Below are 14,056 nucleotides of genomic sequence, written 5' to 3'. Positions count from 1 at the left end.
AGTTTGGTAGTGATAGGACTATGCACACTGGAGTTATGACAATATCGTGTCCTTTGGCGAAGGATGATCCTTCGCCGCACCGCAATGTTGCCACGGTTTGAGGAAATGTCACAATTCTGACCATGGTCCATTGACTTCTCTCAGCTCATTTGAGCTCTATATTGTTAAGCAGCCAGGAGCAGTGCATCAAAGTATAAAACATGTCACCTCCTGTAGCCAGCAGGTGGCGCTGTGATTTTAAGTCATGATTTCTGTGTAGATGTCATCAGGTCGCGACTCTTGTCTTACATGTCTAGTTTGGACTCGATTGGACCACGTCTGTCCGAGATACAGAACCTCGTGTTTTGATGGCGTGTAATCAAACTTTGACGCCACGCCACGGTCACACCGTGTGACGAAAAATCGATCTTTGAGTTAGTTTTTATCTCCATCTTGTTTAGATGACACTCATCTCAATTTGAAGTTGATCTGATGAAAGCCCTGGGACAAGTTCGTCAAAGTAAAAATGTGGAATATGGCCAAAATGGCCACTAAATGCAAAATGGCGGGCTTCCTGTTGCGTTTTTCATAATACACTGAGAGACTTTTATGTTTCCTAGGGGCTGCGTTCCAGGTGGCGCTGTTGAGCCATTTTGCCACGCCCATTTCTAAATACTCCAGAATACGTAAATTTTCACCACTTTCTAACTTTCTGCAAACTTTGGTAACTATTTGAGCATGTTGAAGCCCTCAAAAAGCCCCTTCTTTTGTCGGAAAAATAATAATAAGAAAAATCCTTACAATTTCAATAGGGCCTCCCACCATCGGTGCTCGGGCCCTAATTAGTTGCTTTTAATTGACAAGTGGTTTTATATCATTATAGACAGTAAGATAGATGAAATATTGCTGCCAATTCAGATGTAAAGTAAACCCTCTATAATTACGATAATTGCTCCTATATATATGTTGATATGTATGTATATATGTGCTTTTTTCAAAGTTATAGATCGTGTGTGTGTGTTTTTGTGTTATAGATTCTGTCAGTACATTTCCATAGATATGTTCCCTGCACTAATAGTTTGTTTTAATGGTGTAGTTCATTTGTGCATCGCTCCAGAGAACGAAGTTGCCCTGTGAACTTCAGGAAGCCATAATGAAATGGGAGAAGTTAAAGCCTCCGGAGCCAGATGATCCCATGTGCTGCTGCGAGTGTGATATCTACCAGTACGGATGCTGCTGTGACTGTGAAGATCTGGACGAGGCCTTTAACAGGTTAGAAGAAGTATGACCTTTAATGAGACACAAAAGTTCACCAAATTAATGTAAAGACAAAAATGTACTTTACTTGTTGCTATTAGATAATAGGTATGATATGCTGATATTAGTAGAATTTGTAAGGACATATATTCTACTGCCTCATCTTTGATACATTGATGTATTAGAGTCATCAGTATTTGATTGTGGGAAACAGTTAAAAGAAGATTCTATTTGGAAATTGTTGACTACTTATTTAAATTAAAGTAACTAAAAGTAACGTAAAGTAACTAAAAGTAACTAAAAGTACAAAAGTAACTAAAAAGTAACCACAAGTACAAAAGTAACTAAAAAGTAACTAAAAGTACAAAAGTAACTAAAAAGTAACTAAAAGTACAAAAGTAACTAAAAGTACAAAAGTAACTAAAAAGTAACCACAAGTACAAAAGTAACTAAAAAGTAACTAAAAATACAAAAATAACTAAAAGTAACTCAAAGTACAAAAGTAACTCAAAGTACAAAAGTAACTAAAAGTAACTAAAAAGTAACCACAAGTACAAAAGTAACTAAAAAGTAACTAAAAGTACAAAAGTAACTAAAAAGTAACTAAAAGTACAAAAGTAACTAAAAAGTAACCACAAGTACAAAAGTAACTAAAAAGTAACTAAAAGTACAAAAGTAACTAAAAGTAACGAAAAGTACAAAAGTAACTAAAAAGTAACTAACAGTACAAAAGTAACTTAAAAGTACAAAAGTAACTAAAAAGTAACTAAAAGTACAAAAGTAACTAAAAGTAACCACAAGTACAAAAGTAACTAAAAAGTAACTAAAAGTACAAAAGTAACTAAAAGTAACGAAAAGTACAAAAGTAACTAAAAAGTAACTAAAAGTACAAAAGTAACTTAAAAGTACAAAAGTAACTAAAAGTACAAAAGTAACTAAAAGTAACCACAAGTACAAAAGTAACTAAAAAGTAACTAAAAGTACAAAAGTAACTAAAAGTAACGAAAAGTACAAAAATTACTAAAAAGTAACTAAAACTACAAAAGTAACTAAAAAGTAACTTTATAGTGTTAAAAGTATAGACAGTGTATGGATGTAGACTCTGGGTTGCCACTCAATTTGACCATATTTTGAGTTCTTTGACAACAGTTCACATACATCATCTATTTCTATGTCAATGCCAATGGTGATGATGGGGTGTCCTACCCTCTGTGTTTCATACTCTTCACCCCAGAGAGTAAGTAATAGTCTTTAAGAGGTAATGAGTAAAAACACATCTTTCTCCATTTAACTATTTGAAGAATGACTGATGACATGACTTTGGCATCGGATGTATTTGTTGTTTGACTGGACAAATGACAGAATCCCTTGTGAAAATTTCAATTCCTTATTGACAGCATCTGCGGCAAAGCAACATATGGTTTACGAAGGCAGCAAGATGGACGTGGTCAAATCTTTAAGAATCAAAAAGGTAATTACAAAAAAGTGATCTGTCTTATCATGACATTTAATGACACAAAAAATATACCACTAAACTTAACTTAGTAAGGACATTATCTCCATCTACAGAACACTGTACATTTCATGCTCTCCAATCAAAAGACCTAGAGGAATCTTTTGATATTTTTCAAAACCTGCAACAGTCACCAAAATATGAGAATCACATTAAAATGACAAGTACTACAAGATTTGTAGAGTCAAAGAGACAAAAGTTAATATCCACACCTATTTTGCAAGTCATTCATACTTTTGATGTTATCTCTGATTGGGACATTCTCTGCTATACTCGAAGATATTTGAAACAAGAAACCATGATGACTTCACTGGAGAATGGCTGTGGGACCAAATGAGTCGTTTTCGATGAAAATACATTTCCCAACCTCTCGTCCAACATCAGCTGGGATTGGCTCTTCCAACCGAAGTCTGAACTGAACATCAGCTAAACAAATTATATTTTATACCTTTCAAAAATGAAGAACAAACAGTGATTTACTTCCTGGAATAAAATAATCCCTGAATAGATTTGCCATTTGAATGCAGTGTTGTAAAAGAAAAACAACAACCTTTTCTTACAAAATGACACCTGCAATTTATTTTCAGTTTCAAGTTGTAACGCATTATGACATTGAGAAATCTGAGAGAATAAAGAAATTTTCACACGATTTGACAGAGAGAAAAACACAGGAATGGTACACATATACCTAATGGTGCTTGAGATAAATCTAAAAATTGGAGTGAACAGAGATGTCTCCGGTCCAAAGCCAATGTGCATCTTGCTCACAAATTTCATCGAGGAGTTGTGATCATAAGTGTTTGTTGCTGAATATACAGAACAGACAGAATAGGCCTTATTCACTGTCACTGGCATCACTGGAGTCTGAGCCTCTCTCACTTCCACTTCCGCTCTGAGCCCGGGTCTCTGAATGGTCACTGCTGCGGTCGCTGTGTGCTGGAGACGCACTGCGACTCCTGCTGCCACCCCTGTTCCCTCCTTCGTCCTCACTTCCGCTGCCCTCTTCCCCGCTGCTCCTGGCTGAGGTCTTAGGCTCGTTGTCGTCGTTGTCGTCGTTTTCCTCGCTTTCATCGTCACTGCCGAAGATCTCTTCCTCGTCTCGCAGCTCTCTGGTCCTCTCCTCGCCGCTTTCACTTCCACTGCCACTAGGTTTCCTCTTTCTCTTCTCTTTGACCTCTTCCTCTTCTGGTTCTTTGTCTTCTTCTATTACTACTCCTCTGCTCGGTTCCGGCTCTTCCTCCTCCCTCTCAGATTCACTACCAGAGTTCTCTGCTTCACTGCCGCTGCCCTTGTCTTTATCATCACCTGGAGAAAACAATGCAAACACAACACAGCACAGATGGTGAGTGATTTAGCAGGAACAATGACAACCATAGTAGAGTAGGTAGACAATACAGTAAATATGAAGTCAGAGAGCGCATAAAAGAAAACTGACCAGAGTCCTGCATGTCTTTGTCCATGTCTTCTTCATCTTCTGGCTCATGGTTCTCCAGCTGAGCTTTACGTGCATCCTGAGAATCATAATAAGGGGATCATCGGTCATCACAAAACAACAAGGATCAATGCAAAATTAAACCCCATAGGCGTTAAAGCTACATATCAAATAATTGATCACGTTTTTATGCTGAGTTTTACTGTAAAGCATCATTAAATATGAATTTAAAATATAATTATAATGAGAAAGTGTAATGTGGATAAAATGAAGAGGAAAACGACGAGCACACTCACCTGAGCCTCAAGCTCTTTCTCGTTCATGTCTCTGTGCTTACAAACCAGCACAGCGTTTGTGGTGGACTGTGATCCAGCCTTTGCTCTTCTCTTGCTCAGACGCACCCTGCAGGAGAGAAGACAGGCTGTCAGACAACCAGGCCAAACAGCTTCCCTTGAAAGCTCCATAAATCATTAGGGATAGTGCGGTTTGTTTTGTGTGTTACGGTTTGTCATCAGGAACAGACACTTCTACGTGCACTTGTTTGATCCAAACACACCAGTTGCATTTATTACTACAAAAAAAATATTTCCCTTTCACCTTGTTGAGGTGCCACAAAAACTCTCTTCTCCGATCAATGATTTACCTTGTCTCAAGCTCATTGTAGTAAACACCATCTCCATCTCTGAAGATAAAGAAGTAGTTCTCCTCATAACCCTTGCTGGCTTTGTTCTTGACATTCCAGTTGTACTCCCTGGCAATCTTGTAATCATATCTGAAACACAGAAAATCACATACATTTTGCAGAGAGGTTAAAGAAGGCAAATTCACAAGATTATTTTGAAATGCATAAAAAAAGATCCAGGATTTTTTCCTGATGCAACATCTCTACTTACAGATCCTCAGGCGAGTAATCCACGCCCTCATCACAATCTCTCTTGCGCTTGCGAAGTGTGTCCTCATTGGGCAGGAAGTAAGCCACAAATTGATTTCCTTCCTCATCCATCATTCCTCTGTATTCAAGAGACAAGAAATGTGCATTATTATTTCAGAAATAATTGCTCTGTCGAAACACACGTCCACACAGAGGATAATCTGTAGGCACCTGATCATGGCCTGAGACATCATTTCCACTCCTGCTGGTGCCGTCATGTCTTTAGGTGCAGGATCAGAGTCAAAGATGACCTGAGCACATGGATTGATCCACATCTGAGGAGAGAAACAAAAGCAATATTAATGAAGCTCATAAGGGTGCCCAGTGAAGTGCCAGTTTGATACATTTTCCCCTCACAACACATCCCCTGCCACAGTGCATATGGTATTCAATTTGAAAGCATCCACACAGACTCTAAATGTGGATAAACTGTGTGTTAAGAAGCTAGCTCACCTTGAAGTCAGGGAACACAGGTAGTACCTCCACAGGAGTGACTCTGGGTTTACTGTAGTGCTGCGCAATCTGGGGAGAAAAAACATAGCCTTTTAATTACTGTAATGGCAGATTTTGCATTTGTGTAATGTTTAATAGAAGAACAGATATGTATTTAGAAGAAGTAGATAACAAATGTGTTTCTGTGACTTACAAAAGTTGCAGAGGGGACTATAAGTGTTTATGGCCCCCACATGTGTGTCTTAGCAAATGCTTCACTGCAGGGGTGTTACTTAGTGTGTCTGATAGAGATGGGTGAGGGGAACTCTGCATTGTATACAGGACTGGGGTCTTTTGATGTTGTAAATGAAGATAGAGGTCACACCAGGGGTCTGGGACGGAGATCTGAGACAGGAACTCTGCCCAACCTGGTCAGACATCAAGAGGCTGAAGAATACCATTTGCTCCTCGCAGGGAGGGGCTTCTGATTGTATAAGTGAAGTGATTCTCCTGTGCTCTGTGCTCATTCTATACATGTTACACTAGGTAGCTGTGTGGGGTGAGCCCACCTGCAGGTGTTTTATTTGAACTTTCCGAGAGACAATGTTATGTGTGTATTATTATACAATAGAGTATCATTATTAAACAGAAACTGCCACCACATTACCTACCCATACATGTTGACCACTTTGGATAATGTGCCGATTTGTATCTGACAGGTAAACATTACAAACAGTTTTCTACTGTACACAGCAGCTCCACAGCAAAAGCTTTTGAGGAAGACGTCTTATTCATCCCAATATTTGCATTTTGCAGATATTGTTCCTCAATCCCGGGAGTTGCAAACTTTCAACACCCAGTTTGAAATGTCCATTTTACTCTTAATGTTGCTTGAGATATACAGGATTTAAAAAGGATTCAGCCAACCTCAGAAAATCTTCACTTACAGATTTCGATGCATCCTCAAACGTCTTCTCAATGGCAGAAATCTGGCTGTCTCTGTCCTTGTAGATCTCTTCTTCTGTAAACTGTTGTTTGACAGACACACCGATCCTAAACACAACACATATCCAGATTAAATACACCGAATCATACTGGTCATCTTTCTACTGTGCAAATGGTTCTAAGTTAAAAAGCAATAAATAACTTACTTGACTTCCACTTTCTCATTGGAAACACCATATCTGTTAAACTCTGTAGAAATATATTCTGTCTTTCTCATCCACGGGACCACTTTGGCGTGCTGCTGGGACCTTTGAGAGAGAAAAAACTAAATTTATCCAAAAGTCTCCACATGAATTTACAATATTGTCAAGGTGGCAATTACGTAGACTTACCTCTTCGAACTGGAGGGAGCCTGGATGTCCTCTTCCAAGAGTTTTTCATCAGCGGGATCCAACAATACTATCAATTCAAAAGATTGGTTCAGTCTATACACACACATTTGAAAAAGATAGTCTTGCCGTAAGAAATTAGGTTTGTGATCACAACTGAAGACTTACTGTTGGGGTCAATGCGGTATGTGTCTGGGTTGATGAGATCAATGGTGACGCCAAGGTCTGGCTCAGTCAGGAGCTCGTGCTTGTGTTGCTTCTCTAGAGAAGTGGCTTTATACTGTACGAACCTGCCACAGCAAACAGACAAATGGAGGCATGTGTCTGGGTATTTAAGACCTCATTCAGACCTAGTGTTTACATCTGTCCTGAGTGATCCTACCACAAGTGAATACATCTTGAGATCCGATCAGTCACACCACACGCGAATGTGCCCCCCCCCCCTACTCAGCTGATGTCTCTGACCCACTACAGTTTGACAATGACTCCAAAGGACTTTTACTCTTCTCAGTGCCCTTGTGTTGCTTTTTGAACACTGACCACTACACAAAGATATGTTTTAACATTACATTACTGCTGGCTGCTTTGCATGGATTCACTCAGCCCCTCCTGACTCTCTCCCCTATTCAATCTCTCATGCTGATACACAAACACATCTATACTCAGCATCATTTGACCATTATACACAGGAATAATTTACATGTTTATTTGCATATAGAGATAACCACTTGTGATCAAATCTCACAGGAAAGATGTTAATTCGAGGTCTGGACACGGCCTAAATGTTTAATTCCTCCCCCAAATGTTTCCTTGGTGAACGTAGGGACGGACGATTGACTGTATTTACCTGTGCTGATCAAACGGATATGTGATGAACTTGGGATCAAAAGGGATGTCGGGCAAGCTGTTGCAGTACTTCACTCGACAGACGACTCCCGACCTGTCGCGGGCACAGAAGGAAAGTTGGGGTTAGCCGGTCGTTCGCACACGCCTCACTAAAGAGACAGGTTACTGCACGTGACGGCAAAAACAAAACAGTGTCAAATCCACTCACCTCTCTGGGACAGTTCTGTGTGAGGACGGCCTGCTGAAAGAGAAAAACAGCCACATGTGAAACCTGCAACCAACACTCTACTGCTTGATTGAGATCTTGTTGATCTGTTGTATCCAGGTGTTTATTCTGTGGTGCGCTCGTGTAAGAAAGCTCAAAGTGATGGCAGACTTGTTGCATTAAATGATATAAGGTTGTGATGCTGTACCTATTAATATGATCACTGAGTGTGTTATTATATTGCTGCCATAGACATATTGGGTGCGTTCACGTTATCTTTACGTATCAGGGAAATACACCGTCTTGTCTTCTGTTTACGTTTCATCCCAGATGTTCGCTCCGTCAGTTTACAGACATTGCTGTTAGCACTCGGGCTGGCTAACCGTGGCTAGCTTAAACTAACAAAACCTACCACTAACTTTAAGTCAGCCATTTTATTTGAATCCAATGTGAAACAGTACAATGGCAGTAACTCGTTCTCTGAAGATAAACAATGTGATTGTTGGCTAACGGGTTAGCTTAGGTTAACTTGACGTTGCGCGTGCTTGTTTATCTCGCTAACTAGCAGCGTTAGCTAACATTGCGCGCAAACAAACACACGCTGCAGACTCAAGGCTGGTTTAGCTTTAGTGTTTATATGGATTGTGAACCGCAGATTAGGACAGTTAGTTAATTAGTTAGTGAAACTTACCTGTGTCCGTCTTCTCGTTGAGCTTGTGTTTGAATCGTTGGAGCCATTTTATTTTTTTCAATAACAAAGTGCTCCGCAACTGAAAACAAAATTCCTCTGTTTGCGCAAATAATCAACACAAACACGCCTGATCGTAAACAAATCACCTGATCCGAGTAAAACTAAACTCCGCTGCTAAATCCCCCCTCGATCACAATGCATCTTAATTCAGTCCTGGAAGAACAGGAAGACTCACAGCTCTTAACGCGGATCTGGTGTTTGGTGAGCGCCACCTGCTGGTCCGGCATGTGAAGAGTTATTGTGTATATATTCTTCTTCTTCTTCTTCTTCTTGGATTTGGCTGACGAGACGCTGCAATGGCGTGTTGCTGCCCCCTACTGTTTGTTAACAGTGCTCTTTATGATTATTCATGTGTGTTTATATTGTGCAATGCTGTGCAGACAGTCGGTTTCCTTCATTCTGGTCCAGCCATGCAGGTTTGGCAGATTGCACAGAGTAGAAATGCTCCTCCAGTTGTTTCCATTTATCTGAATAGTTCCCTCCTTTCTTGCACTGGATGAGGAGATGTTTTACTGTTTCTGAGAAATCCAGAGTCCATTCATAATTCCTAACTGTGTAGTGTATTCACCAAAAGCATGCATTTAAAAATACTTACATTTTTTGTCTCAGTTACAATAAGAGATCAAAACTATCAGCTGTTTTTTTTATTTTTTTTAAGCAAACGCTTTAATGAACAGAGGACAAGATGGAATAGAAAAAAAGATAAGACAGACAATATTTCAGGCTTGCAAAGCGATACATATTTATAAGTATTTAAAAAAATACTTGTATTTCATTAAATGGATATGGCATTGACAAATTATTTCCATTAAATGATTCATATGGGGGTTACACCCTCATCCCCACTATTATTTTCCACATATACACAAATCTAGTTTGCTCCTCTGACATAAAATTCCTTGGATCAGATTCACGTCCACGGCTCTCAGTCCTATCTCCTTATATTCATTAGCACATGGAGCTTTTGCACTTGCCGTGGAGATGGTTCAGTTATCACCTGAGCTCAGTGTAGAAGACAGACACATGACAACAGAGCAAAATCCATCCACCAATAAAAGACCAGATGTCTCTGAAAGCTCTGGAAAATTTTAAATAGAAATATTGCAACTGTTAATAATGAAACTTCAAGTTCAAATAATGATCCTCCTGATGCCGTTTGATTAACTTAAGGTGAGTGTTCTTGGTGTAAAAATTATAAAAATCCTTGAACAATAAACAAACTCTTCACAATAATCTTTGCTCTAGGTCCTGACTTACATGAAAAACCCAAGTACATGACTCCACCACCAAAACAATAAGCTCCTTGTTAAGCGTGCATCATCACACATGCACCTAAATATCTGATAACTGCCAGCAACATTCATACGCCTCAATCTCAACAGATTCACTGCAATCTGATAGTTAAAACACAAAGTATTGTAAGTCGCTTTGGATAAAAGCGTCAGCTAAATGAAATGTAATGTAAATATAGCTTGCACACAGATACAACTGTGGTTGCATAGAACGGTAGTGTGATCAAAATATCATCTCAGTATAAGTCTTCAAATGGAGTTTATGAAATGAAAGAACAACCTAATGAGCTTTGTATTGCATTTTCTTCGACATTATTTTGCTTCTCGAAAAACCTGAAAGTGAAAATGCTACAATTGGTGGAGGTGAAACATTAATCATTGCGGATCTTCCTGTACGTAGTTGTGCCTTGAGTCATGCTGCACTTCACCACCTTTTTTTTTTTTTTTTAAGTGGGCCAACATTTACTTATGTTAACAAGGGCTGTGCAAAGCAGTGTGATATGTTCCCCTGTCACATAACGGCAGCACCCCCTCCATTATGTGTCTTCCAGTTGACATCTTGATCTTTTCCTGACTCAGTCTCTGTCTGCATCCGGGTGTCTACTTTTTGGAGAGAGAAAAGACATTAGACCTGCAGGCACACACAGCTCAAGATTTCAAAATAAAATATTATGAACACAGTTATTCAGGTCAGAGGAAATGTTCATACCTGCTTAACATGTATATCAGCTGTCCAGGATCATCTGCAAAAACCCTGCAACATTAAAAGAAGGGTTCCATTAAAAAATTATGCTCACTAACCCATGAACTCAACACTGATTCCGTAATGGACAATGCCCATTAGGTTTTAAGTGTTTTTCCATCCTTCGATGCATGACAGGACTTGAGGACCCTTAAGGTCTAATTTTGGGCCTTATCAAGGAAATAGAGGATGTGTGGCCTTTCCATGCTTCTCATTATTCTCTGTCAGCTGAGGTAAGTTATTGGTGGGGGAAAAGCGTGTAGATCACAGGCTGTCTTTGCCTCTAACGATGGTAATCCAGTCTAACTTGAGTCACAAAGCAGATTGTCAGCTGGGTCGGTTATCTCCAACCCTGGGTTTTCCAATCCAGCTACAGTTGCATTCATGTGAAACAGTCAGGCATGTTAATTACAGGACACATTGTCAGCAACATGAATGAGACGTTTCAATCGAGTTTGAGTGACAGAAGAAATACTGTAGTCACCTAATTAAATGGAATAAAGCTGTAGAAACACTAGAAGTAGTCTAAGAAAAATAACACTAAAGATACAAACAAGTGTGAGAATTACTATAAATATCAATTAGTTTTCCACAGCCATAAAAACACAAATCGTACCCATCTCCCCAGTGGTAAAAACCCCGGTCCTGGTAGAACATGGACAGAAACAGCCACACGCTTATTGTCTCCACCCAGAAGATAACAAACAGGAACCATAGGGACGACAGCAGGACTTCACACAACATCCTGGAGCTCTGTGAGGACAACACACACACACACACACACACAGTAGAAACTTATATTGGTTGGCCGAGGAGAGGATATAAATGTGTCCACTAGCAGAGGCATTGCCATCATATTCATACAATCTCTTTCATGCATCTGGTAGAATTAAAGCCGTTTGAGAAATGTTGCATATCATGTTTTTTTAATGTTCAGCTAACACCTGGGTCTATGACCAAAATATGACTGCTTTGAATAAACTTAAATAACTTTCTTTTTCAGTGTTTTCCATTGTGACGGTCAAATCTGTCCCACCGCAGTTACATAATGAACCGAAAATGTTTGGATGATTCCTACATAATTGTGCTTTGAACAACTTATCGACACATGTACACAGAAAGGAAAAATCATAAATAATAACATCACTTTACATATGACCTGGTCTGATGCTATCTGTCCTTGTCTTTGTCTATGTCACCTTAGATATGTCCTTCTTCCTCAAATATGTGAAGCGTCTATGGAAAAGGCGCTATACAAATGTAAGTTATTGTTAATATTATTATTATTATAGAGTCTATCAACATATAATATTAGCATTGTTAATATCTCCTATATCACATCAACAACACACACTTCCTGCTTCTCACTCTCACGTGACTGAATTAACCAATGAGAAGCCAGAAAGGCCTCAGACTGGGGTAAATGTAAAAGAGCTACAGAGGCAGATTCAACACATCATAACTCATGTTCTTATGATGCTCGTGTAAAGATTTAAACGTGTAAATAGTTATGTTTTGTACAGGAGCACACGATGTTAAATGCTCCAACACGTCACTTGTAATTTAAACCTGATGTTTGAAAAACTTTGCTAACATCCACTTTTGTGTTTTAATTTAGCTGTTTAAGGAAAGTTAGCAAATCAGTGTCGAGCCTTTCCGGCTAAATGTCGACGTTTAATGCATCAACAACACGTAACTTGTCTTTTATCACCGACGCTGTTGTATGGAAGGTAAAATAATCCGGTGATAACTTAGCTCTCTAGTTAAAGTCGACATCCAAGTACCAGTGCTAACCAGCTAGCTAGCTAACAGCCGTTTGTGCTGAATCCTCTTGTGTGTTAGTTTGTAGGCAAAATCATTACGTGTTGTTTTTAACATTATTGTTGTTCACATTTAAACATTTAATCAACGCATCGCTAAAGTAACGATTTCAAAGTTTGAAACGACGCGTTTGGAGCGGATGAAAACACTGGTGCTAACTCCAGTTGTTAACGTTTCATCTATAACCACATGCTTAAGGTTGTCAGTACAGAGGCGAGCACCGTTAAATAAAAGGTCGATTCCTTCTTTACTCACTCAAGTCAAAAGATTATCGAGACGACATTCCGGCTCCACGCTGCCTAAAGCCAAACATCCACTTTGTTTACAAAGATCATCACAAGTCACGTTGCGTGTGTTTCCGCTTCTGGGACCTGGGGGTGAAAAGCTCTGGTCCGCGGCCCCTCAGAGGCCCGGACACGTCTCCTCTGCGGCCACACACTCATTCTGCTCCAGAGGATCTTTAATCTGAGAACGCAAATATAAAAGTAAAGCTGCTCTCAGACTTTCTCACCAGGGTCAATGGCGCTGGTACTTTGTGCCCGATCCCCATTTGATTTACTTTAGGTGAGGGTTCTTGGTGTAAAGAATATAAAATCCTTGAACCAGAAATAAACTCTTCACGATCATCTTTGCTCTAGGTCCAGACTTGTTCATGACTCCACCACCAAAACAATAAGCTCCTTGTTAAGAGTGCATTATCACACATGCACCAACATATCTGATAACTGCCAGCAACAGATTCACTGCAATCTGATGGTTAAAACACAAATATAGCTGCAGACAGCAACAACTGTGGTTGCATAGAACGGCAGTGGGATGAAAATATCATCTCAGTGCAAGTTCTTCAAATGGAGTTTAAGAAATGAAAGAACAATGGAATGAACTCATCTTTTGTTATTTTGCTTCCCGATAAACCTGAAAGTGAAAATATAAATGTTACAATGGTTGAGGTGACACATTAATCATTGTGGATCTTCCTGTGCGTAGTTGTCTTTTTATATATGTATTTGTTTTTAAACATTGTTTATATATTTATACTTGTACAAACACAACACAGCAAATTCCTTGTATGAGTAAACCTGCCTGGCAATAAACATTGATTCTGATTCCAACACGTGACAGATGCAAAAATGGAAAAGTGGAGTCGTATACGTAGAAGACACCAATAAAGACGTCAAGACAGTTTGTGGGGATTGGAGCCGGCACAGCAAAACACGTGAGCTCCACGGTGTAATGAAAACGTTACCTCCTGCCTCTTCCTGCGGTTCCACCTCTCAACTGAATCAAGCAAAGTATTTGTTGCTGTTGTGCTGCCGCGTTGTGCATGTGTGAACTGCAGAGAAAGTCCGGGGCCCAATTCTTCTGAGTTCCTCCGCAGGACACATCTGAAGGCGGCTTATGTGAGAACACTAATGTCCGATTGGGAGCATTGGGACCTTCTGCAGCATGTGAGAAAGCAGCAGATCCTCCAGAGGATTTACAGCAAAGCTCCACAGCTACATCCTGCCTCACCCAAACATC

The 14,056-nt window shown here is 39.6% G+C and overlaps 1 protein-coding gene and 1 long non-coding RNA gene across 3 annotated transcripts; both read right to left on the bottom strand.

Moving 5' to 3' along the window:
* Positions 1 to 3,282: 3,282 nt before the first annotated feature.
* Positions 3,283 to 8,898, bottom strand: paf1 (PAF1 homolog, Paf1/RNA polymerase II complex component). 2 transcript variants are annotated; one of them, XM_034604855.1, is made up of 14 exons: positions 8,621 to 8,898; positions 7,933 to 7,965; positions 7,726 to 7,818; positions 7,047 to 7,168; positions 6,882 to 6,948; positions 6,696 to 6,797; positions 6,492 to 6,597; positions 5,566 to 5,634; positions 5,284 to 5,387; positions 5,075 to 5,191; positions 4,825 to 4,953; positions 4,478 to 4,583; positions 4,185 to 4,260; positions 3,283 to 4,054 (listed from the first exon to the last, which is right to left on the bottom strand). In XM_034604855.1, exons 1-14 carry the CDS (start codon positions 8,665 to 8,667, stop codon positions 3,585 to 3,587), a joined length of 1,641 nt encoding a protein of 546 aa, XP_034460746.1. In that variant the 5' UTR covers positions 8,668 to 8,898; the 3' UTR covers positions 3,283 to 3,584. The 2 variants fall into 2 exon arrangements, with proteins under 2 accessions (XP_034460746.1, XP_034460747.1); XM_034604856.1 differs by having other exon boundaries at positions 3,585 to 4,054; positions 7,933 to 7,962; positions 8,621 to 8,881.
* Positions 8,899 to 9,327: 429 nt separating this feature from the next.
* Positions 9,328 to 12,926, bottom strand: LOC117772671. Its single transcript, XR_004615821.1, has 4 exons — positions 12,791 to 12,926; positions 11,331 to 11,467; positions 10,682 to 10,726; positions 9,328 to 10,572 (listed from the first exon to the last, which is right to left on the bottom strand). It is a non-coding gene; the product is annotated as an uncharacterized LOC117772671 (long non-coding RNA).
* Between the last annotated feature and the right edge of the window lie 1,130 nt (positions 12,927 to 14,056).

This window comes from Hippoglossus hippoglossus, chromosome 13, assembly GCF_009819705.1.
Source record: "Hippoglossus hippoglossus isolate fHipHip1 chromosome 13, fHipHip1.pri, whole genome shotgun sequence".
Classification (NCBI taxonomy): Eukaryota; Metazoa; Chordata; class Actinopteri; order Pleuronectiformes; family Pleuronectidae; genus Hippoglossus; species Hippoglossus hippoglossus.
Note: the sequence above shows the minus strand (reverse complement) of the source record. Positions and strands in the feature narration are given on the sequence as shown.

Bases quoted from the DNA above. Each gene is read 5' to 3' on its own strand.
- paf1 (XM_034604855.1), bottom strand. From the start codon at position 8,667: ATGGCTCCAACGATTCAAACACAAGCTCAACGAGAAGACGGACACAG. The intron at 7,819-7,932 runs GTGAGTGGATTT...TGCCCGCGACAG, and splicing joins CACAGAACTGTCCCAGAGAG to GTCGGGAGTCGTCTGTCGAG. The intron at 6,798-6,881 runs GTAAGTCTACGT...TCTCTCTCAAAG, and splicing joins GCTCCCTCCAGTTCGAAGAG to GTCCCAGCAGCACGCCAAAG.